This window comes from Monodelphis domestica, chromosome 5 (assembly GCF_027887165.1).
Source record: "Monodelphis domestica isolate mMonDom1 chromosome 5, mMonDom1.pri, whole genome shotgun sequence".
Lineage (NCBI taxonomy): Eukaryota > Metazoa > Chordata > Mammalia > Didelphimorphia > Didelphidae > Monodelphis > Monodelphis domestica.
The window spans coordinates 78,047,295-78,073,532 of record NC_077231.1 but is presented as its reverse complement, the minus strand read 5'-3'; the positions used below and the strand labels follow the sequence as shown (position 1 = coordinate 78,073,532).

At 40.8% G+C, this 26,238-nt stretch overlaps 1 protein-coding gene across 1 annotated transcript in view; it reads right to left on the bottom strand.

Moving 5' to 3' along the window:
* Positions 1 to 26,238, bottom strand: part of PLXNC1 (plexin C1) — a 243,579-nt gene that overhangs the window by 10,362 nt on the left and 206,979 nt on the right. Inside the window, exons 24-27 of the mRNA XM_001370068.4 lie at positions 9,523 to 9,577; positions 6,015 to 6,046; positions 2,592 to 2,699; positions 1,225 to 1,388 (exon numbers count right to left, since the gene is read on the bottom strand). Of these exons, the coding sequence (XP_001370105.2) occupies positions 1,225 to 1,388; positions 2,592 to 2,699; positions 6,015 to 6,046; positions 9,523 to 9,577 (359 nt within the window). The remainder of the gene's footprint in view (positions 1 to 1,224; positions 1,389 to 2,591; positions 2,700 to 6,014; positions 6,047 to 9,522; positions 9,578 to 26,238) is intronic.

Here is a 26,238-nt window from a genome sequence, read left to right as displayed (position 1 = left end):
TGAGAGAGACTGAGCAAACAGAATCTGGACATTCTAAATAGACAAAAACATCACTCTCTCTCTAGAAAAGTAATGTGGATCGAAGATCTCTCTATCCTAGATTTAAGGCTAGAAAGGGTGTTAGAGATGATGTTGTCCAATCTACCCATTTTACAGATTAGAGAATGGAATCTTGGAGAAGATGAAGAGAAAAAAGAGTGTTAGCCTTAGAGTCAGGAGAGATCTTCAAATTCTACCTCCGATACTCAGAAGCCAGTGACAAGGCATTAGGCACGTCATATAGTCAGTCTATAAACATTTCTTAAGCACCTACTCTATGCAAAGAACTCTGCTAAGTGCTAGGCTCATTCTGTCTCAATTTCATGATAAAAGGTAGCTAAATAATGCCTAGAAGACCTAATTTAAAGGGTTGTGATGAGGATTAAATGTAAGAGTACATATAATAATAATCTCTTAAGGTTGGTTGTGTTTTATTTTTGCAATTTCTCTTCATAATAATTTGGGGGTTCTCCATTTCATAGAAGAAGAAACTGAGTATATGAAGCCAGATTTCAACTCTGGTCTTTTTAGCTTGAGGTCTAGCATGCTATTTTCAGTAGCACACCTCAAGATCTGCCAGGGGTCACACAGTAAATGAAAGGCAAAGAAAGCCAGGATTCGAATCTAGTTCTCTAGATTCTGCCTCCAGTGCTCTTACCATTCATCCTACCATGCCGGCTCTTTTCCATAGCGACACTAAGATGGTGAGATGAAACCATCCTGTGAGACCACCATGATGGCTAGCATAGGTGCCAAACAAAGAACCCAATCCATTCTATGGGAACACGGAAAAGAAGAGGTCGAGGGTGGCTGGGGAAAGGGGAGGGAGGTCAGAGAAGGCTTTGTTTCATGAGAAGAGGTGAAACTTGAATGATGGGTAGGAGCTCAGCTCTTGCTTTTCTGTCCAACCCAGAAGACTCTTATATCCTGGAGGGAGCTAGGAAGAAAATGGTCTTTTAAGATGAAAAACGTGGGCTATCTTTGATTTTCAAGAATCTTAGGAAAGAAATCACAGAGGGTATTTTTTAAATTGTTTTTAAGACTTTGATAAAGAAGTCTCAATTTGCTGTCAGATGGTGGAATCTTCTATTAACCTCCTCCGTCCTTTCTTCTCATTAATATGCTATCCTAGGTTTTGAGAAATAGTCATTGAAAGCACACATTCCTCCCCATCCCCTCCGCTACCTGTTTGTTTTCCAAATATGGACGACGTCGGGATCTGTGATTTTTTTATTCTCAGCCTGGGCATCCAAAAAATCAAAGAAGTATTTGATGGCAAACGGGGCTTTGCTGTTGGGCAAACTCCAGATGCTTCGGAAAAGCTTTTCCAAGACAGAGTGAATGGCCACCTGAAAGCGGAGAGGAAATCAGATGGTTGGCTATGAAGTCATGGAACCCAATGGGCAAAATCCATGCTGGGCAAAATGCAGAAACAAATTCTGAAGGGAAAGGGAAATCAAAGCAGGTGAGACCCACAGCTGGAAGAGCAGAGCTCTTGCAAGTGGGAACTCTGGTTCAGATTTGGTTTGGGCAAAATAATAAGCCCCTACTTACCCACAGCAAAGTTATTTAGTCAATAGGGGAGTTGGGAGGACTTGAGGTTTCCCAGGTAAAGCCAAGTGTCCAACTGAGATGACAGCCCAACCAGAAGGATGCTTGGTTCTCATTAACGATATCCAGGTGGGGAGAAGTCAAGTGGGGATACCAGGCTCTGACAATTTCCTCTCTTATTGCATCTATTCCTGGTCTAGGTTCTTACTGTGGCTTCCTAAAGCAGCAGAGCATTGTATAAAAGCTACATAGGGTAGAACTACTGAAGACAGCAAAGACGCTGCTGTTGTCTGTGCACTAACCAAATCTACTGGGCTCTAAACAAATTCAGTTCGGTAATCTGGCTCAGTAAAATGGTCAGTGAGTTTACAGCTAGGGGGCCCAGTGCAGATAACATTATTTTTCTAGGCTTATTTTAGGAGGAAAAATAATCCAGCATGTCTGTTCATTCTACCACAAGCCAGATAAGTCAAATTGGCTACAGATCTGGCATTCGACCAGCTTACACATCCAGCACCATCCAGGATGTGAACAGAATTCTTAATTTTATTTTTTTTAAAGGCAGCCACGGATTCCAGGTTTCTATCTGCTCACCCGTCTCCTGCTTTCTTGTTTATGGTATGAGGAAGGAGTTTTGTTGATTGTCCAAAATAACAAGTTAACAAAGAAGGATAATTAGGCCATCAAACTCAAACCCCCCCCCCCAAAACAACAACAACAAAAGTGCTGTAAACTGTGGGGGAAGGGGCCAGGGAACAATAGGAGAGCCCCATTTTGAGACATGACTGCATGGACTGGGTAAGTGCTGTTATTTCTACAACTGGCTTTTTTTTTTTAAGGGGGAGACAAGGAAAAGGCAGTATATACAATTTTAGCTTTCATCTTGCCTTGCTAAAAGTCACTAGGGATTTATAACATTTTCACACATCAGTGGAAATTAAGTCAAACACATCATAAGCCCCTTGGTAGAGGTAAAAGCATTCCCAGGATGCTTAGTGTACCTTGGTTGACAGCAGCTTTGTTAAATACATTTCCTTTACTTTAAACTTGTGCTTCCCTCGGTGTCTCTTGCCTTGGACATCTTGGAAAGCTTCCGAGTCTGGTAAAATCTATAGAAAGAAGACTAGAAGGGTTAAACCCAAGTGACCATTTGCTCCTTAAAAGAAAAAATAAACATAATGAGACATTTTGTCTTTATATCGTCTGTTTCCTAGTTCATCCAACCCAAAGAGAGAGAGAGAAAGAGAGAGAGAGGGGGGGGGGGGAGGGAGAGGGAGACAGAGAGACAGAGAGAGAGACAGAGAGAGAGAGGTGAGCAAAATTAACGAGCCAATCCAAGAGTCTGACAGTAGATGTAGGGTTCCATGCCCAGAGTCTCCCTCCTCTTCCAAGAATTCTGTAGGTAGTGAGGGGTGGGCGGTGGGTAGGGATAATAGCTCATTACTTTTCTTTGGGTCAAGTTTTATCATCATAATTTTAGCACATACAATTTCTATTGTTTATATGTCACTCAATTTACATTATATAGTTGCTGGGTATGTCATTTTCCTGGTTTTGATTGCTTTACCATTCATCAGTTCATACAAGACTTTCCATGTTTCTCTGTATTCATCATATTTATTGTTTCTTAAGGCACAGGAATATTTTATTACATTCACCAATTGTTTAGCCATTCCCTATTCAATGGGCATTTACTTTGCTTCCAGTTCTTTGCTGTGACAAAAAGTGTTTTTATTTTTAAAAAAGGGGATAATGATACTTGTGCTCCCTAGAAAAGAAAAGGAAATGAGGGAATAAACTAATAGATATTCAAGGATTTAGGAGAAAGTAGATTTCACACATTTTCAATAAAACAGTAGGTAGAATTCCATAAACTTTTATAAAAAATGTCACCCTAGGAAGTATAAGAAGCTCTCAAAAGTGAAATTCCAAAGATAAACAAAGAAATCCCCAAAAGGAGGGATTGGAAGGGTTACCTAAAAAGAATGAATGATGTGGCTGCATAGGGAACTCACCAAGTAAATGAGATCATAAGTCTTTTCAAGGGCAATTAACAAAGGATGAGTACAAAAGCATAGTAACATCTCATCAGAAAAATGCCAAAAATAGCAAGGAATTTAAAGTAAACTGAGGCTAGCAAAAAATCTCTGGATAAAAGATGGGGAATTTATGTTACAGTGAGGGGGAAAAAAAAGAAGTTCAAGGATAAAAGATGGGGAATTTATGTTACAGTGAGGGGAAAAAAAAAGAAGTTCAAGGAAAGGACAGGACTGTTTCTCAGGGTAGATAGATGTAAGAGTTATAACTAATGACTGAGAGCTGTTTCGGTCCTCATTTTGCTTCAGTCTTCTCTCCCAGAGAGAATGATCTTTGGATTAGAAAGAACAGAGGAAAAATGGCTAATAACCAAGATAAGAGAATGAAAGCTACCCTTGCTGGGTTCAAATCACTTAGCCTAAATGAACTACATCCTGGGGTACCGAAAAAATTGGCAGATAGGATTGCCGAGCCATTGTCAATGATCTATGAGAGACTGTGGTGAACTGGAGAGGGACGGCAGGATTATAGAAGGGTGATCCTCAACAAAGGAAGAGAGAGCAGTTGTAAGCTATAGGTCAGTGAGCTTGTCTTTGATTCTTGGCAAAATTCTAGAATGTGTTAAAAGGGACTGTGAGTGAATATTTCGAGAAAGCAGCAGCAATCACAACTAACACAAACTGGCTGGAAGAGAAAGCATACCATGTTGACCTTCTTTCTTTTTGTGATTGGCGGAGGATGGGAATGTTATCGGTGGCATCTTTCTGGATTTTACCCAAAAATCTCATAAAGCTTCTCATGTTATTTTTTGTTGGGAAGATGAAAAGATTTAGATGAAATTATAATATCATTCTCTAGATTTGGAACAGATTGCATGGCGAAAGCCATACTGCAGTCATTAATGATTTGATGCCTTCTTGGAAGGAGGTCTCCAATGTACAATGTACAATGTCCAAGGATCATTGCTTGGCCCTATGTTGTTTTGCATTTTTACAAGTGACTTGGCTAAAAGCATTGATAGCATGTTTATCCAATCTGTTATTGATACAAACCTAGGAAGAATGGCTGACATGTTGTTAAGTTATTTTTCAGTCTGCCCAAGTCTTCCTGACTCCATTCGTCTTGCTAGATATACAAGAACAGTTTCTGTTTCCTTCTCTGACTCATTTTACTGAGGAGGAAACTGAGGCAAACAGGGTTAAGTGACTGTTACAGGGTCACATAACTGGGAAGTATCTGAAGGCCAGATTTGAACTCAGGAAGTGGAGTCTTCCTCACTCCAGGTCCAGCATTCTATCCACTTTATCATCTAGTTACCCTTGGTATCCTTAGTCCTTCTTGCATTGAGTTAAAAGGATCATGATGCCTTTGAAAGGCTATTCCAAGAATTCTGTCTGGCCTGAGGGAGAAATAAGATCAGTGGACAGAAGTTGCTGAGGGACAGATTTAGACTTGAAGAGTTTTCCAACAATGTGAGCCATTCCAAAATGGAATCAGTTGCCTAGTATGGTGGTTAGTTCATGCTCTGTGGAGGTCTTCAGATAAAATCTAGATGACCACTTGATGACCATGGGTTCAGAGTTTGGATCTCAGCCTTGTTCCTTGCTATCTGTGGGACTTTGGACAAGTCAGTTGACTCTGAGTTTCCTCATTTGGAAAATGAGGAAGTTGGACTAGATGAGTTCTACGGGTCCCTTCTTAGATCTCATCTCTGTGGGTCTTCTTCCTTATCTGTTAAGTGGTGGAACTGGATTGGATTACCTCTAGGTCCCTTTGAGTTTCTTTCTGATTTAACTTTCTGATTATTTCTAGATGGTAAGCTCCTTGAAGTCAAGAATAAGAAAACACACTTATGAAATACCTCCTGGTCAGAGGGCTATCTAGGCACTAAAGAAATCTGAAGTTTAAAAGGGTGTGACTCTTGATTTTATGCCCTTCCAAGGCAAGAGATCTCACAGGGACCATGTCTGAGAATTCCGTCTGTCACAGAGGTTGAGCCTGGCATCCATTGTAGTCCAATGTATTTTATTTCACATGTTTAAAAACATTATTTTGAGGAGGGGTCCAAAGGCTTCACCAGATTACCAAAGGAATCTAGGATACACAAAAATGTGAAGAACCCTTGATCTACTCAAACCTGCTCATTTTACAGATGGGAACACTGAGGCACAGAATGGTGCAAGTGACTTGTCTAAGGTGACTCAGCTAGCTAAGCTGACTGGCCCTTGGGACCACAAATCCAGCATTCTTTCTCCCCACCAATACTGTGCCTCTTCTTTACATTTCCATCAGCTCTCAGCACATGCCCCTTGAATATTTTTTAATATAGATAAATGATCGAAAGAGATATTGATACAAGAGTAAGCTCAGATGATTCATCAACTTACCAAATGACAGTGATGTTCGGAGTATTCCACATCTGAAAAGCAAAAAAGAGGAGAAGAAAAAAACCCATTAAAGGAAAACATCACTGGCTAAATTAATGTCCAATACTCCAAGTATTATATTTTGTAAAGTTTATCAATAATCACTTGAAGTAAAGGAATAAAAAGGTCATTATCTAATAAAATATAAGGCCCTGTGAGTAGATTCTCCTGCCAGTCACCTCTCACCACCTCTACCAAAAGGGGTCGCAGGAAGAGAGACCAGGAGGCGGGGCAGCACAAAATTTATATCCTACCTAGGAGAGTGGGATGCTGGGAATTGTAGTTCTGAGGTTCAGATGCCAATGACAGCTCAGAAATGACCAGCCATGACAAAGAGAAGGGGCCTGAATGTTCCAGGTGTCCAGGGGGCCTCCTCATGAACCAGAAGATCCCATCTTAAGTGCCTCCTGAAGGGCACCACATACTCTTACTTTTCTTTCTTTTCAGGACCAATGAAAGGCCATTTTTTTCCTTCTAAAAAAGGCATTCCACTATAGGAGCAGGCCTCGACAACGTGCCCAGCCTTCCTTGCAGTTAACGCAGGTAAATTAACCCAGGTTAACTCATATTGCACTTAGAAACAAATGTAGTACTCCTTGTAACAGACCCTATAATAATACTAATAAAAACAGATGGCTTTATATGGTTCAGTCATGCCCAACAACTCTTCGTGACTCCATTTGGGATTTTCCGGGCAGACACTGGAGTGGTTTGTCATTTCCTTCTTCAGCTTATCTTACAGATGAGGAAACTGAGGCAAAGAGTGACTTGCCCAGGGTCACAAAGCTAATAAATGTCTGAGAACATATTTGAACTTGGGAAAATGAGTCTCCCTGGCTCCAGGCCTGGCACTCTACCCATTGTGCCACCTACCGCCCCAAACAAGCGAACTCTTAAGTCTTAGAGATACTGTCAAAAAGTCACCCTTCCTTTATCTTGATGTCACCTGCCAGGGAACACATTTATTCATGGAGAAACATAGATTTGGGGCATCAAGGAAGCTCACAGGTCACCTAGTACAGAGAGGTCAAACCTGGGGTCAGAAAGCAAGAAGAACTCCCAAACATGGCCTGAACTAGATTAAAATGTAACTGGAAAACACTTAAAAAATACATCAAAATATAAAACTACATGGATAATTATTTGTGGGCTTTCTAAGCCAAGAGGAGGCCCATAGAGGGACCTGTTTCTATTGGGTTTTGACAGCCTGATCCAGTCCAACCTCTCTATTTTAGTGAATTTCAGTGATTTGCCAAAGGTCACAATAAAGATGGAAAATGGACTCAAAAGCCGGTTGATCTTTCCATTGGACCAGCCCTTTTTTCTCTCTAAAGAGCTCAACATATCGAATTCCCAGAGATCCTCGGTGCTGGTGTTTTGATGAAACACACAATTATTTGCAATGATATGATACATGGGCGTGATTTTCTTCCCCCCTTTCCAGAGCCTGCATTTTATGGCTGATTTTGTTTTGTTTGTTTGTTTAAAGGCTGTTTCTAATAGAGGAGACAGAATCCCAGAAGCGCATTCCCGGGTTTATAACTTATAAATGAGGACTATATTAATGAGAAAACTTGGTAAACAGGGGACTGATGGGGCTTAGCAGAAATTCACCAGCTCTCAGGAGAATATATTGGGGGTACATTGAGGGGGAGCACAGTGTGGTGGGCTATAGTGTTGGTCTTGGATTTGGAGAGACCCAGGTTCAGATTCTACCTTGGACATTTACTAGCTGGGCTACCTGAGGCAAATCACTTAATTTTTCTAAGCTGCCTTCTTCATCTCTCAGCTAAGGGGATTGGACTGGACCGGATGACCGTGAAGGCCCACATCAACATGGTGGAAGGGACAGCAAGCTGGCTGCAGAACCAGGAAAAACTGGATTTAAGGCCCATTTCTGACACATATTGGCTTGTGACCCTGGTGTTCTGGGCAGTGGTTTCCTCATTAGGTTAATGAAATCACAATAAATAAATTGCTAATAAACAAAAAATAAATCCAATGACCCAGAGTTTTCCAAAGGAACTGAATCTGATGGTCGCATGATGTCTTCTGGCCATGATCCCACCTCTGTCAATAAGGAAGTCTTGTCCATTTCTCCCCTGATTGCTCCCTCCCTCCCTTTTGGGTGGTGGGGAGAGAATGACACATTCCATTTGGAGGATCTCACACATGCTCTTGTATGAACACAAATGGAAATCCTGTGGCTGCCCAAGGAGATTATCTTGCTTATTCAGAAGTTATGGGGCCTCTGAGATTATCAACATTCTTCCTGTTCTGGTCATTAGAAAAACTTCTGTGTCTTCTCAAAAATAAAAACAAAAAACCCACAAAAAAAAAATAAAAACAGTGACTGAGAGCTCGGCTTGAGGATGGTCCTGATTAAGAGGCAGTAAAGTGGTTAGAGATGGCCTGATTCAAGTACTGCCTCAAACATATACTGGGTGTGTGCCCCTGGACAAGTCATTTAGCTCCTGGGGTCCTGGCAACTCTCTAAGGCTATAAATCTTATAGAAAGTGGTGACCTGCATTTGCAGAAGAAATGTCCTCATTGGGAGCTCCCAAAATCAATGAAATTATAGCAGAATAGATAATAGTGATACTGATGATAATTCTCAAAGAAGGGGAACAGGCATCTTAAACGGCAGAAAGCCTGGGTTTAAAACCTGCCTTTGATTCATTTTGGCTATATGACCTTAAGGCTAGTCACTTAAACTATCTCAATGCCCTTGGCAACTCTCTGCAGAGAAGATTCTGATCTGCTTTGGAGGAAGGGAGTTTTCTTACTGGAAGTTCCCTATTCCAAAGAAATCAAGAATCTCATGATTTTTTTAAAAGGGAAAGTAGGGGGAAGGTAAGAGAAGAAGGATGAGGAAGGATAAGAGGGAAAGGAGAGGAAGATGATGGGAGGAGGAAAAAAGGAAAAGAGGAAGGAAGAGGGGAGAAGAGGAGAGAGGAGAGAGGCTGACCTTGGGCATCATCATCATCACCATTACTTCCGCCATTACTATTATCACTACCACCACCACCAGCACCACCAGCACCACTCTTTTTTTTTTTTTAAACCCTTACCTTCCGTCTTGGAGTCAATACTGTGTATTGGCTCCAAGGCAGAAGAGTGGTAAGGGCTAGGCAATGGGGGTCAAGTGACTTGCCCAGGGTCACACAGCTGGGAAGTGTCTGAGGCCAGATTTGAACCTAGGACCTCCCGTCTCTAGGGCTAGCTCTCAATTCACTGAGCTACCCAGCTGCCCCACCACTCTCTTTTTAAAGAAATTTAAAGAGATCTCATTTTAAACTGAGTTACAATTTCAGTTCTTTTGGCTTCATTTCCCAGATTTTCTTGGAGGCAGAAAGAGAAGCCCCTGGGATCTGCCTTGAGTCTCAGCAGAACCCCCCCTTCTAGGACAGCCCATCTGGGACTGAGAAGAACATGAATATTTCTTGAGCTACCAACACTGTCTGTTACCTGATGTAAAATTTGAGAGCTTCTTGAAGACACTGATGGTAGATCCATTTGAAATCTGAAAGTATACAAATAAAAGACTGATCAGCATCCACCATGGAAGGAATCTGAGAATCACAGAGTGAAGAGGGGCCCTAAGAAACAGCCAAAGCAAAAGATGCCTTGAGGCAAGGGACTTTATTGCAGAGGTGGCTGCTGCTGTTGTTGTAGTATTTGCAGCACCTAACACAAAACAAGCCAAATGTGTATTGAATGAATAACTCTATTTAAATTGAACTTACTTTTCTTGGGTAAGGTAAGGCTGTATCTAAAATATCCTAGACAGAAATGTCTATCTTGTCTAAAAAATGAAAAATATATAGCATTACAGGGGAAAAACAAACCCACAAATTCCCTCTTCAGTCCTACATTAAATCATCTCCCTGTATCTAAAGCAGGGACTCTTAACATGGGGCCCCCAGAGATCTTTCCAGGGACTTCATACTCTTGAGGAGGGATGGGGAAAGAAATTCCATTTTCACTCCATTAGAATGGGCTTCCTTTGGCATTTAAAATGTTATTCTGTGTCTACCCTTTGATCCAGCCATAGCACTGCTGGGTTTGTACCCCAAAGAGATAATAAGGAAAAAGACTTGTACAAGAATATTCATAGCTGCACTCTTTGTGGTGGCCAAAAATTGGAAAATGAGGGGATGCCCTTCAATTGGGGAATGGCTGAACAAATTGTGGTATATGTTGGTGATGGAATACTATTGTGCTCAAAGGAATAATAAAGTGGAGGAATTCCATGGAGACTGGAACAACCTCCAGGAAGTGATGCAGAGCGAGAGGAGCAGAACCAGGAGAACATTGTACACAGAGACTAATACACTGTGGTATAATTGAACGTAATGGACTTCTCCATTAGTGGTGGTGTAATGTCCCTGAACAATCTGCAGGGATCTAGGAGAAAAAAACACTATTCATAAGCAGAGGACAAACTGTGGGAGTAGAAACACCGAGGAAAAGCAACTGCCTGACTACAGCGGTTGAGGGGACATGACAGAGGAGAGACTCTAAATGAACACTCTAATGCAAATACTAACAACATGGCAATGGGTTCGAATCAAGAACACATGTGATACCCAGTGGAATCACATGTTGGCTATGGGGTTGGGGGGGAAGGAAAAGAAAATGATCTTTGTCTTTAATGAATAATGCATGGAAATGATCAAATAAAATATCATTTAAAAAATAAATAAAATGTGATTCTGAGAAGGGGTCCATAGGCATCCCTAGATTCCCAAAGAGGACCACAAAATAGGGAAAAAAAGGTAAATAATTCTGGTCTAAAAGAAAACATTTGTATGATGTCTGAGGATTAGGGGAAGCTGTAGTGGCTGAAAATTGCCTTTAAAGTTGTTAGGATTCTTTAATAGAAATTTCAGAAAGGCCAGGAGCTTGTGGGCAGCATATATGAATGGAAAGGGAAAAATATTCCATCTCCTGGCAAAACTCAATTACTTAGAGTTGACTCTTAATTACATATTACTAAAATGACAACAAGCTAGGTAAGTAGAAAAACAGGTCTTTGTTTGAATAGAAAGAAAATCTCCCCATCCCCTTGGAGCTACTTTCTGGCACAAGGCTGCTGGTTCAGACACAGATGCCAGTTTCACCCTGAACCATATGGTAAGGAGTTGGCTTCTGAGCTTGGATTAAAAACTGGCACTCTAGGAGGTTTCCCCGCCTCCATCTCGATCCCATCCCCCTGCAGTATATAATCTTCATATTCAATCATGTTACTTTGGTTAGCTTGGCTATAGCTTGGCTTACTTTTATTGACATGTGAATGCTATGAAATTCCAAATATGAGCCAGTTACAAAAGATGGGCACCATTTTTGTTTTTGAAGCTCATAGACATTTCATTTTATCCAGGAACCAAGAGACTCAATGGTTTGCTCTTTATCAATGTGCTACCTGGGTCTACTGGATGCACCTGCTATAGGAAAGAGAATCAGGGATATATGTAGACTCTTAGTTCCCAACTTGGGCACCTAGGAGGTACACTCTTTTGTTAGTTCAGATCTGGTCTCAGATTTACCAGCTGTGTGACTCTGGGCAAGTCACTTCCCCCTGCTTGCCTCAGTTTTCTCATCTGTAAAATGAGGTGGAGAAGGAAAGGGCAAACCACTCCAAAATCTTCACCAAGAAAACCCCAAATGGGGTCATATGACTGAAAATGATTGAACAATAAAAGTCCCAATCCTGACCAAGTTCCAGGAGGCAGATTCATAATGTGAAAGAGATGGGATAAGAGATGGATATTGAGTATTAAATGGGTCCAGGTGATTTCATAGGGCATGAAGAGCTCAGACTGCTTTCCTCTGTCACAGGGGATCTTACCAGTTAGACTTCAGAGGGAGGGTCTATGAATTTGGATGTAAAAAAATCCACCTCTATTTAAATATTCAATTGGTTCACCTGAATTAATATTTCAATTGGTTCCTGTATATCTTATGTACTGGAAAAAATTATTCTGAGAAGGGGGCCAAAAAGCTTCATCAGATTCTGCCAAAGGGATCCAGGACACACAAAAAGGTTAAGAATGCCTGATCTATTCAACAGACCCAGCAATCAGGATGGTCTGGGTTTTAGTTGCTAACTAGGCATTCGTTACAGCATCACTTTAGCAAAGGTCTAGTCCAAACTCTACACAAAAGAAATCTCCACTCACACAGGCAATTGACTTCCCATTTATAAAGGGTATCTTATTGTTTGTCTTCTCAATAGATGGGAAAGAGGATGGAGGGAGGGAGAATTTGGAACTAAGAAGAAAAATTAAAAACAAAAGATGACAGAAAACAAAACGGGTATGTATATGTTGCCTGGGTGTGCAAATACTATTTGAAGACATCCAAGGAGGGGGAATTTGCCCCTTTCTTTAAAAAAAAAAAATTTTTTTTTATATAAACCCTTACATTCCATCTTAGAATCAGTACTGGGTATTGGTTCTAAGACAGAAGAGTGATAAGGGCTAGGCAATGGGGGTTAAGCGACTTGCCCAGGGTCATACAGCGGGGAAGTGTCGGAGGCCAGATTTGAACCTAGGACCTCCCATCTCTAGGCTTGAGTCTCAATCCACCAAGCTACCTAGCTGCCCCTGAATTTGCCCCTTCTTGAGGAGTTTCCAGAGCTCTAATTTTTATTTTATTTTTAAATTTTATTTAATTAATGTAGAATATTTTTTCCATGGTTACATGAGTCATGTTCTTTCTCTTCCCTCTTTCCAGCTCCCTCACATTGCCAATGAGCAATTCCACTGGGTTTTACATGTGTCATTGATCAAGACCTATTTCCATATTATTGATATTTGTACTAGCGTGATCTTTTAGAGTCTACCTCTCCAATCATATCCCCATTGACCCATGTGATCAAGCTTTGAGAGTTGCCCAGCAGTCTCTCTTGAGGGTGACGATGTCCTCCATCAAGATGTGATGATCCAGCCAAGTAATGGAGATGAGAGACACTGTGTGCTCAGGCCCACGTGCATAGGCGACACACAGTGTTCTGCCATAGCACAGAGGTTCGTTTATTATATAGGCTGGTGATTACACACTTCTTTGGCAATTTCCTATATATATATATGTATTTCCATGGAACTTAACAACAGACTGTGTAGCCTAAGGAGATAGTCAATGAAACATTGTTGCAATAGATGAATGACATAGACAGGGTGATCTAGAGGTTAGTTCTCCCTGACCTAGGAGAATCATTGTTGCTTCTGATCAGCATTCACAATCAATCACAATTACTTAGAAGATGGGTAACAAAACATTTTGTAGCTAGGTACATGGTTAGAAGGCAATTTAATGACAGACCAGATTTGGGGTTTTCCTCAATTTACAAGTTCTGTTTTTCTTGTATTACTTTAAAGCACCTGGCAATGTTGCCTGGTTTCTGTCCATAAACAGAATTCAGTGGAATGTGTCTAGAAGGTGATTGATGTTCTTGGCTTGCCTGGCTTGTAATAGGAATGAATGTAACTCTGTGGAGAGGGAAAGGAGGAGGTAATGGGTAGTGATCTTTAGGTTTTAATTCTTTTAGGGTAATAACATGGAGGGATTAAGGTAGGATATACGTTTATTCTATAAGTCTTTGCTCTTATATAATTTCTTTTATATTGGAGAGAGAACAATAATCATCCATTATTAAGGGAAGTTAAAGAGAGAGAAGTCACAGAAGGGGATCAGTGAGGGCATCATTTTCTGAGGATTGCCTTGCAATTCCCATCTCCCAAACTGTGACCTTGTCAGCCAGTGTGGGTATGATGGTCTCCCAGCAATTAAGCAGTTGTTTTTCTTCTGTGTTTCTGCTCCCACAGTTCTTTCTCTGGATGTGGAATAGTGTTCTTTCTCATTAGTCCCTCCGGATTGTCCTGAATCATTGCATTACTACTGGTAGAAAAATCCATTACATTCGATTGTGCCATAATGTATCGGTCTCTGTGTACAATGTTCTCCTGGTTCTGCTCCTTTCACTCTGCATCAATTTCTGGAGGTCAATCCAGTTCACGTGGAATTCCTCCAGTTCATTATTCCTTTCAGCACAATAGTATTCCATCACCAACAGATAATACGATTTGTTCAGCCATTCCCTAATCAAAGGGCATCCCCTCATTTTTTGTTTTTGTTTTTGCCAGTACAAAGAGCACAGCTATAAATACAGAGCTCTAATTTTTAGATAGTTTTTCCTAGCATCTTTGAAATTTCTACCCCACACTGTGCGTTTAGGCCTTATCCCTCTTCCACACAAAAGCCCTTCTGATACCTGCAGACACCTATTATGTCTTCCCTAGAACTTCTCTAGAGACTTTAGGCTGTGACCAGCTCCTCCAAGCCAGCCTCAGATGACAAGAACTCAAGGCTCTCTGCCATCCTGGTTGTCCTCTTCATGTCCTTAAACCATAGTGTTCAGAACTGAACATAATATTCCATATGGGGTCTAAGAGACTAGTGAGGGGGCCTAGCTAGATGGCTCAGTGGATAGAAAGAGATGAGGTCCTGGGTTCAAATTTGGACTCAGACACTTTCTAGTTCTATGACCTTGGGAAAAACACTTAACCCCCACTGCATAGCCTTTATAGCTCTTTTGTCTTGGAACCAATATACAGTATTAATTCTATGCAGAAGGTAAGGGTTTAAATTTAAAAAAAAAATAGACTAGTGAGGATAGTGAGACTATGACTTCCATTTTCCTGGAGGCCATGCTCTAGCCCCTATTACCAAACTCTTCACATGTCTTTTCTCCAAGCAGTGTCATTTACTTGTCTCATCATACACACTCCAATTAAAATGAAAATCAATCCCACTCGGTGAAGCTCTCCTCTCCACGACCACCCTCTGTAGCTATCCTTACTTGAACAAAACTTCAAAACACCATGAGCTTGGGGGAAGATTTAAATATTTTTACAAAATTCCTCCTCCATTCCTCATGGAGAGTTGGATAAACTCTGGTTTTTTTCCACCAATAAATATTCTTTTTTATTTTTTTTATTTTTTAAAGAAACGAGTGAATCATTGTGGGTAATTGTCAAAGAATGAATCCCAAACGGACCCTGTTGAGTGTTGAGCCAATACTCCACTGCTGTCAGATGCTGTGTTTTGCCAAAAGCAAGCACCCTTACTCTATAATCACAGACACAACGGACGGGCCCCTCTGATAGGGATCTTTGCCAGAAGTTCAAGTGTCTTTTCAGAAGCTGGCAACAAAGCCAAGTGTTGGCACTGCTCTCGGGCATTAAGATATTGTGCAGAAAGATGGGGCTGGCGTCCAAGAGATTTTACTCTGAAATTATCTTTCAAGAGCAAGTGTAAATGTATTTTATTAGTAGAGGGTGTATATGTGTATGTGCGTGCATGTGTGTGCGTGTGTGTATGTGTTTGTGTGGTGGTGGCTGTTTTAAAGATAACTCTAATCTTATCTTGTGAAGCGTTTCACAGCTGCTCTGGGGCTGGAGCAATTTTTTTCCCCCATAAGACACTTTAACTCAATTGTGAAGACAGAAAAATTGTTCCTGTACAGATGTGTGTGTATGTTTTTTAAAGAATATATTTCTGTTTTCTCCTTCATGCTGCTGCAAAGTGGAAAAGAGAAAAGCTTTCGGGAACATCCCTAAAATCACAAGGGTTAAACAGAGCTCTGTGTGATTCATAGGAGGCAGCCTTAAAAGCTCATTAATCGGGAAGCAGGTAGCCTCTGATGGGCCTCTGAGCTTGGGATGGAAACTAAATTAAATCTAAGAAAGGTTAATGTCACTGGCTGAATGCGTGGCAGAGACAAATGTCTCCAACCAAGGGCAGACCAGGTCCCCATGTTCACTTCAAATTAAATTCCTTCCAGCTTCTCATAACACTCAAGGGATGGAGGAAAAAGAGAGTATTGTTTTCCTTTGACCAACTGGACACTCTGGTGTGGGGAAGGGAGATGCTAAGGACCCTTGAAATCTTTCCTTCAAAAGAATTATGAGTCATCAGCTCCTAGAGAGAGATTTCCATAAATCAATAAATCAAGTGAATCTTTTGAAATCAGCTGAGACAAGGCACCACAGCATAGGTCCCAGATTGTCAGCTTTGGAATCACGAAGGCCCAGGTTCAAGTCCTGCTTCTCCTACACACTAGCCAGAGATGGATAAATCGCTAAGGCTCCCAAAATCAACTAGGACCCCAATTCAAATTCCTACTTACTATTTCTGTGGCAACAGGGCAAATCTCTAATCCCGTGAAGCCTCAGTGTTCCTCATGTGTAAAAAAAATGGGAGAGTTGGATTGGGTGACCCCTAAGTTAGGTCTGACGTGACAATTCCACAAGGACTAATTCTCTTGAAAAATTTCCATTGCTAATTTGCCCTAAGAATTATACTGAAGTCATTCAGGGGATTGAATAGGGCATGCACCTCATTCTTCCCCTGTATTAAAACGAATGAAGAAAAATGGAAAAACTTCCCAAATAGCCAAACATTTTAATCTCTGATTTGGCAAATGTGCTAAAACAGAATTATGCAAAATCATCATTTGATGTCATGAAGCTCCTTCCTCTGCCTGCCTTCTAGAAGCCACAGCTCAAGAAATTCCATTCCCATCTCTGTGCTCCGCTCCCAGGGACCGTGACCTTGCTTGGTCCTTCAGTGAAGGCAGCTCAGGGCTAGCTGGCACAGACCTGTCAGAGTGGGCACATCACATCACATCACATAAACTTGACTCTTGACACCCAAGACAGAACGTCCAAAAAGATTTCCCAAACAAGGAAAAACAGTGAGGATACGTGGCCGATACATGCCCTCCCTTCCTCCTCCTTCATCGGAAATCAGCTCTGGGTGCCCAGGACTCTATTTTTATAGAATAAGAGCTCTGACCATATTTCTAAGAAAATAGATTGTCTTCCTTGCTAGACAGTAACCTTATTGAGGGCAAGGATGATTCACTGTCATTTTTGTATATCCTCAGTGCCTCGTTATAGTTCACGGCACTTAATAAATTCTTCCTGATTGATTGAAGGGACCCTAAAAGGGATCTAATTCAAACCTCTCATTTTACAACAGAAGCAACTGAGGTTGTCCAGAAAAGGCAAATAAATGACTTGTAAATTTTGTTTTATGTTAAAAAAAACAAAACAACAACCTTTACTCTCTGTATTAAAATCAATACTGTGTATTGGTTCCAAGGCAGAAGAGTGATAAGGACTAGGTAATGAGGGTTAAGGGACTTACCCAGGGTCACACAGTTAGGAAGTGTCTGAGGTCAAATTTGAACCCAGAACCTCCTGTCTCTATGCCTGGCTCTCGATCCACTGAGCCACCTTGCTGCCCCTTTAAATGAGGAACTCATCAAGCCACCATCATTGAAAAGGAAGGATGACCTGGCAGTCTGAGCAAGGAGATGGAAAGCCAAATTCTTACTGTTTCTTTGTTTGAAATTCTCTGTCCCCAAGTTGCACGGAACAGCTTTTCATAAAAGCAAGGGCCTTCTGTTATTCTCTGGGGCTGTTATGATTGCTAATTGATAGTGATAAACAAAAGAAACAACAAAAAAAATCTCAAATACCGTTATGTCCTTATAGAACTACACAATGGCTTTGGAATGCCAAATATGATATATTAAGATGAAAAGGAAAGACTTCTAATTAAATGGAACAAGAGAAAAGTGGAAAGGGCTTTTAGGAAGGGAGAGAGTTCACAGCATCATACATACAGGGCTGGATGGGACTTTATTGGTCCTCTAGTCCAAAGGAGGAACTGATAAGGCACAGAGAGCTCAAGTGGTTTACCCAAGGTCTGGAGCAGGGTTTGCACTCAGGCCTCCCCAACTCCAAGTCCTAAACTCTATGCAATAATTAACACATTTCTCTTCGTAGAGATAAGCAAGTAGAAACTGGCTGACCATTTATCAGGTCATCCTTAGAGGGCATTCTTGCTCCCATATGGATTGCAGTAGACCAAGGGTTTTTAACCTGGGATCTGTTAATTGTTTAAAAAATGTTCATAATGCTATTTTTATACTTATTAATAAAATATTTTATTTAAATAAATTATATTTTATCTAAAATATATAGAGAACATGGTCAAATTTACAAAAATATGAGCTATTCACCAATTAATAAATGGTCAAAAATATGAATATTTTCCAAATAATTCTATAGCTTTGATAGAATTATTTGGAAAAATGTTCATAACTGTATTTTAATATAACTGCTTTCCTCTGTAATTCTATATTTTTACCTTATTCATTTAAACAACTTGAAGAATGGGTTCAGTTGTTTCCCCTGACTGCCACAGGGGTCTATAATTAACACAAGAAAGCCAAAGGCAGGGCAGGAAGGTGGCTCAGTGGACAGAAAGCTAAACCTAAAGATCAGGAGTCTTAGGTTCCAATCTGGTCTCAGACACTTCCTAGCTGGGTGACCCTGAGCAAGTCATTTAACCCCCATTGCCTAGCCCTTACCCCTCTTCTGCCTTGGAACTAATACTTAGTCTGGATTCTAAGACAGAAGGTAAGGGTTTAAAAAAAAAAAAAAGGTCCAGAACGCCTGGTTTCAGTGGTCTCTAAAGGGTCCCTTCCAACTCTGAGATTACATGACGCTGAGCAACAGCTGTGAATAGTAATGCCATTTGAAAACCTGAGAAGCAAGGAAGGAAACTTCACAGTAGACGTAAAGGATCGTCAAGCATCCCCCTCCCTTGCGACTTAGAGCTAAGCGATTGAGGCTCTTTGAGGTTGTAATTTTGATTCCTTTCCTTTTGTTCCCTGCCTCACCTGAAGACTGTTCAAGGAATGGGTTTAGCTGTCATTAGAGGAAAGGTAAGCTTCGATGGAAGATGGAGAAAAAGTGGTGGATTCCAGAGGAAATCCTTGTTTCCTCGAGGGGCGTGTTTCTCGAGAAATTGATCCTGCACATATCGGGGCGCTCAGGCAGCAGCGCTCTGTTTCACAGGAACAGCCCACCTAAAGCAAAAGTCAGTGACAGAAGCAGTTCTGGGAGGATTTAATTATAGTGAGGAAAAATGCTGCTCCCTTCTTAATGGGGTTATAAGCTTAACCCCTCGGCTGCTGCAAACCTGGCAATATCCTGGCAGGAGAGAAACAGAATCTCTGCTTGGACGAGATTGAAAGCAATCATGACAGTGGACGAGATGCTGATGTACCAAATGAATGACTCACAGATGCAAGCTGGGGGCCCTGGTGGGCAAATCCAGTCTACAACACCACAATCACCCTCTTCCATACTTGCGGGTACCATGTTGTTGTTCAATCATTTTAGTCACATCCAATTCTTTGTGACTTCATTTGGGGTTTTCTTGGCAAAAAATACTGGAATGGTTTGCCATTTCCTTCTCCAGCTCATTTTACAGATGGGGAAATAGAGGCAAATGAGGGTAAGTGATTTGCCCAGGGCTGCATACTTAGTGTCTGAGGCCAGATTTAAACTCAGGAAGATGAGTCTTCCTGACTCCATACCCAGCACTCTATCTGCTATGGCACTTATCTGTCCTGAGGGTTCCATAGATTTTAAACTTTTACAAAGGGACCTGCTTCCTAATATTCTGTCCAGTTGCCAAAATGTCAAAATATTGACAAGTAGTGATGAAATGACCACAGGAACTGGAAGGGATTAACATCAGTTGTTCAAGGCCATCAAGGTTGTAAGTGGCAAAGCCAGGATTTGAATCTACTACTCTTTCCATTCTACCATGATGCCTTAAATGAATCACATCAATAATTCAATTCAGGATGGTCCAGAGAGAGGAAGGAAAGAAGCACCTATTAAGTGCCTACTATGTGCCAGGCATTGGGCTAAATACTCTACCAAATCCTGTACCAAATATAGATCTGGACCCAAACACAAACAAAACCCATCCCCAAACAAAAGCAGCAAAAAAGTCTCAAAGACTATTATGCCTTTATAGAATTAAAAAATGTATTTTGAATGCTAAATGTGATATAATAAAAAGAAAAGGAAGCACTTCTTGATAAGAAGGGCTACCAAAAGTGGCTGCTTAGGTGGCTTCGTGGAATCATAGGTGCAGAGAGAGAAGGGACCTTGTTTGCTATTGATTTCAAAAGAGGAAACTGAAGCCTGCAGAGCTTACATGATTTGCCTCTGATGAGGCACGATTGCATAATCCTGTCTGGCCACTGTTTGGGGGTTTTACAACTTGAAAATTCAAGGCCAATGATTACCCCCACTTTATTGCTTAGACCAAATGTTCTATGGAGCCATATTCTGCACAGCGAGCAACAGACTCGGTTAGAATGTGTGAGGTGTTGGGATGCTTCTACAATCGCTGATCATCCATATTTCATGTCCCGTAGATATTTTCATGGAAATGCTAACAGTCAGACTGGCTGCAATACTGACATTTCCAAGACATTTCAATGGCTTACAGAGACGATAGGGCAGCATATTTGCAATGAGGACGGTCTTGAACAGTGTCGGTTCTAGGGTTACCAACCTTGAGTCAAGAGGAGCAATTTATCAGGCTATCACCATTTGATTAAAAAAAACAACCCTTAAGAATAAATAGCCGCTTGCTTCTGCTCTATAAGCAAGCTAACAATTTATATTCTTGCCTAAGTGGGAGACCTATCGGGAAATAGCACCTCATGAAAATGATGGCTCAGATCATCCTTTACATCCCCCCCTTACAAATGGACAAATTTACTTTTTCATAAATCAGTCTCTTCTATGGGTTTGGTTTTGGATACACCAATTGGTTCTGGAGGGACTGATAAAATAAAACCTCTGATGGGTTACATCATTCTCCGTGCCCCTATGCTCACCAATCAATCAATCAATGAATCAGTAAGCATTTATTAAGAACTCAATGTTTGCAGCACTAGGTTAAGTACTAGGAATAGAAAGAAACAACAAAAATCCACCATCTCAAAGAGATAACAGTGAAACAATTGGTGACACACAAGATACCTAAAAAATAGGGTGAAGGCCAGTGAATTGATTACCAGGTGTGGAGTCAGGAGGGCTCATCCTCTTTGGTTTAAATCTGATCTCAGACACCTACCAGCTGAGTGACCCAGGGTGAGTCACTTCACCCTGCTTGCCTTAGTTTCCTCATTTGTAAAACGAGCTGGAGAGGGAAATGGCTAATCACTCCAGTGTCTCTGCCAAGAAAAACCCAAACGGATTCACAAAGAGTCGGACAGGACTGAAAATAACCAAGCAACAAAAAGATGAAAGATAATCCTAGTGAAAGGACTAGAATTTGGGAAAAGCATCTTTAGAAGATGGCTGCATCTTGAAGGAAGTTGGGGTTCTAAAAGGTGGAGGGGAGGAAAGAGACGATTCCAGGCATTACCAGATAGCTGCTGGTAAGATTTTCAGCCACAATGAGCCTCTGTCTCCATGTATAAAATGGGGTTGTGGGGATAGTTACATGGCTCCATGGATAAAGCTCCAGATGTGGAGTCAAGACAACATGGGCTCCAATCCGACCTCAGATACTTACTAGCTCTGTGACACTGGGCAAGCCACTTCATCACAGTTGCCTAATCCTTACCATTCTGCCTTGGAATGGATACTTCTAATAGATTCTAAGAGAGAGGGCAAGGATTTAAAAGAAATGAGGCTATGAGATTCCAAGAGCTCTATGCTCCTTCACATAAATCCCATCTCACTCCAGGACCTAGTGCAAGAATTTGTTTCTATTAGGTATCCGAGAAACACATGCTGGATATCTGAATAACTGCAGCTGCTTAGATTAGTACCTGTATTCCCAAGCTATCTCTCTGCACAGGAGGCCAAGCAGCTTCCTTTCAACATCAACAGTATCCTTAGCATCTCAATGGATTGAGCAATCAACAAACAGGATGAAGCATCCACTCTAAGCCAGGCAAATACAATACTTGCCCTATTGGAGCTTATACTTTCTCTCATGCAAAGTCTTTGGTAAACCCTAAAGCACAATATGATCTATTATTAAGAGCCGCAGTAATATCAAACCCAAGTTTTTCCAGAATAATCTAGCATTGTCCAAAGTATCCTAAATATAGAATTTAAAAAAAACCCCTTACTTCCTATCTTAGTAACAACTCTAACATAGAAGGGGGCATACTAGGGCATAAAAAAGTTGCAAACAAGTGCAAAAGAGCAGAAATAATAAATGCAACCTTCTCAGACCACAATGCAATGAAAATAATCATTAGTAAGGCTACATGGAGAGTCAAATCAAAAATTAATTGGAAATTAAACAATATGATTTTCCAAAATCAGTTAAAGAACAAAGCATAGAAACAATAATTTCATCGAAGAAAATGACAATGATGAGACATCCTTTCAAAATCTATGGGATGCAGCCAAAGCAGTACTTAGGGGAAAATTCATATCCTTGAGTTCATATATTAACACATTAGAGAGGGCAGAGGTCAATGAATTGGGCATGCAAATTTAAAAACTTGAAAGTGAACAAATGAAAAACTCTCAGATGAAGACTAAATTAGAGATCCAAAAAATCAAAGGAGAAATTAATAAAACTGAAAGTCAAAGAACTATTAATTTAATAAATAAGACTAGAAGCTGGTACTTTGAAAAAACAAATAAAATAAACAAAGTACTAGTCAGTCTAATTTAAAAAAGGAAAGAAGAAAACCAAATTGACAGTATCCAAGATGAAAAAGGGAGACTTCACCTCTAATGAAGAGGAAATTAAGGCAATCATTAAAAACTATTTTGCCCAATTATATGGCAATAAATATGCTAATCTAGGTGATATGGATGAATATTTACAAAAATATAAATTGCCTAGATTAACAGAAGAAACAGAATACCTAAACAACCCCATATCAGAAAAAGAAATTGAACAACCATCAAAGAACTCCCTAAGAAAAAATCCCCAGGTCCAGATGGATTCACCAATGAATTCTATCAAATATTCAAAGAAAAACTAATCTCAATATTATACAAACTTTTTGACATAATGAGCAAAGAATGAGTTCTACCAAATTCCTTTTACGACACAAATATGGTACTGATTCCAAAACCAGGCAGGTCAAAAACAGAGAAAGAAAATTACAGACCAATCTCCTTAATGAACATAGATGCAAAAATCTTAAATAGAATATTAGCAAAAAGAGTCCAGTCAGTGATCATGAGGGTTTATTCATTGTGACCAGGTAGGATTCATACCAGGAATGCAAGGATGGTTTAATATTAGGAAAACCATCCACATAATTGACCATATTAACAAACAAACCAACAAAAATCACATGATTATCTCAATAGATGCAGAAAAAGCCTTTGACAAAATACAACACTCATTCCAATTAAAAACACTAGAAAGTATAGGAATAGAAGGGCCTTTCCTACAAATAATAAACAGTATCTATCTAAAACCATCAGCAAACATCATCTGCAATGGGGATAAACTAGAAGCCTTCCCAATAAGATCAGGAGTGAAACAAGGATGCTCATTATCACCCCTATTATTTAACTTTGTACTAAAAACACTAGCAGTAGCAATTAGAGAAGAAAAAGAAATTGAAGGTATTAAAATAGGCAATGAGGAGACCAAGCTGTCACTCTTTGCGGATATGATGATTTACTTAAAGAATCCTAGAGAATCAACCAAAAAGCTAGTCGAAATAATCAACAACTTTAGCAAAGTTGCAGGATACAAAATAAACCCACCTAAGTCATCAGCATTTCCATATATCTCCAACACATCTCAGCAGCAAGAATTAGAAAGAGAAATTCAATTTAAGATCACCCTAGACAATATAAAATACTTAGGAATCTATCTGCCGAGACAAACACAGGGACTATATGAACACAACTACAAAACACTCTCCACACAATTAAAACTAGATCTAAACAATTGGAAAAAACATTGATTGCTCATGGGTGGGATGAGTTAATATAATAAAAATGACAATCCTACCCAAATTAATTTACTATTCAGTGCCATACTCATTGAACTACCAAAAAATTTTTTTTTACTAAATTAGAAAAAAAACCATAACAATGTTCATTTGGAAGATCAAAAGATCAAGGATATTCAGGGAAATCATGAAAAAAAAAATACAAAGGAAGGTGTCCTTGCGGTCCCAGATCTCAAACTCTACTATAAAGCAGTGGTCATCAAAACAATATGGTACTGGCTAAGAGGCAGAAAGGAGGATCAGTGGAATAGACTTGGGGTAAGTGACCGCAACAAGATACCTGCATTCTCTTCCCGCTCTCACGTACTGGAAGAGGAGATGGATGGACCAAGATGGACCTATTTGCTACATTTGCTAAACAGTGTGGCTCTGGGGAATAAGAATAATCTGGGTTCTGGTTTTGGTTCTGCTCTTAATTGGTAATATCATCACCAAGAGGCAGAAGGAGACGCATTTGTGGACATAACCAATATGGAAGTGGCTTTCTTTGCTTTTGCCTATTTGCTACAAGATTTTTATTTTCTTTTTTCCAATGGGTGGGAGGGAGAGAAGGAGAAAGGCTTGTTTGGGGAAAGAAATGAAACTTGGAAAGAAGAGATAGGAAGGAAGGGATAGGGTAGTGCCTCTTCCCTGGGAGATGGTCCGGGTCGAGTCTGGTGTGGGAAGCCCATGAGGGTCCCTCAGAGCTCTGAGCTTCTCCAGCATGGGTGTTCAAAACCGAAGGAGAACCCTTTAAGCCCTCGAGTTCTAGTCTTGTCATTTATTACTACTAGGCGGCAATACTCTGGTCTAAAGCCAATAAATCATTTGGACGGGAAGTGGCTGGAGGCAGGATTAATTTCATTATCATCCTTAAGCAGATAGGTGTCTAGCACGGCCGCTGTCTCCAGTGAAGACTGATTCTCTATCTCCCCTGACAAGTCTTAGCCTTCCCTTGCTGATAGCTCGAACGGTTCTTCATTTTCCCTGCTCCAGTCGCTTGTTCTGTCTTTCTCAATTAACGAAAATAAGTGGAATTGGCCTCTTTCGTACAGTGCTCGTGCCCATTAGTACACGGTTCCCATGCCAGGCGGAGAGACTCGCGGATGCTGGCATCACCCTCATGGTCACAGCTGTGCAGGCCAAACAAATCAATCAGAGGCGAAGACGAAGCGAGGCATTTCTCAGCGGGCCGGGCTCTGGACTTCTGGACACGCCAGCTTGCTGGCTTGGGTCTGAGGGACAGAAGCAGAGCCTCAAGGATACGTGGTGCCCAGAAAAGCAAGCCTTCGCTGGGGATACTGGGTGGCCCTGGCCAAGCCCGCAGACCCCTCATTCTCTCTGTCCCTGACATCTGAATTGAATGCCGCCTCTGGGAACATTTGACTGCGCATCTCTGACCCAGGAGAGGGCAGCCAGACCTGGCGGCCAGTGTCTGAGTTAGGTGAGGCAGGCGGGGAAGCAATTATAATCCAATGTCAAAATGGTTCCGTACTATCAAGAAAGCAATTTGAGTATCCGGAGAAGCAGTAATATGTCGGAATATATATTTTAATTTCCATAAAATTCCATTAAATGAATAATTTAATGGGGTAATAGATAAAAATACTTTTTATAAGCCCATACTTAATTCTCCCAAATGTGAATTAAAGAGTCAGGAAAGCACAGAGGAAACAGTGTGGCTCAGGGGAGTCAGAATAATCTGGGTTCCGGTTTTGGTTCTGCTCCTACTTGGTAATATCACCACAAAGAAGGCCATTCTGCTCTCCCTAGCCTCAGTTCTTTTATCTGTAAAAACTTGGGGGGGGGAGGGGCAGCTGGTTGGCTCAGTGGATGGAAAGCCAGGACTAGAGATAGGAGCTCCTGGGTTCAAATCTGGATTCAGACACTTCCTAGCTGTGTGACCCTGAGCAAGTCACTTAACCCCCATTGCCTAGCCCTTACCCCTCTTCAGCTTTGGAACCAATATACAGTGTTGATTCCAAGGCAGAAAGAGTTTAAAAAAATAAAAAAAAGGGGGTTGGGGGCAATTAGGTAGGACAGTGGATAGAGCTCCAAGACTGAAGTTAGGAGGATTTGGGTTCAAATATGACCACAGACACTTCCTAGCTCTAGGTAAGTCACTTAACACCAATTGCCCAGCCATTATTGCTCTTCTGCCTTAGAATCAAAATATAGTATTGATTCTAAGATGGAAAGTAAGGGTTAAAAGAATAATGAGGGAGTTGGACTTTAAAGATGACCGTTAAAATCCTTCCAAGGACTAACATTCTGATGCTAGAGGTAGCTAAAATATTGTCCCTTCCATCTCT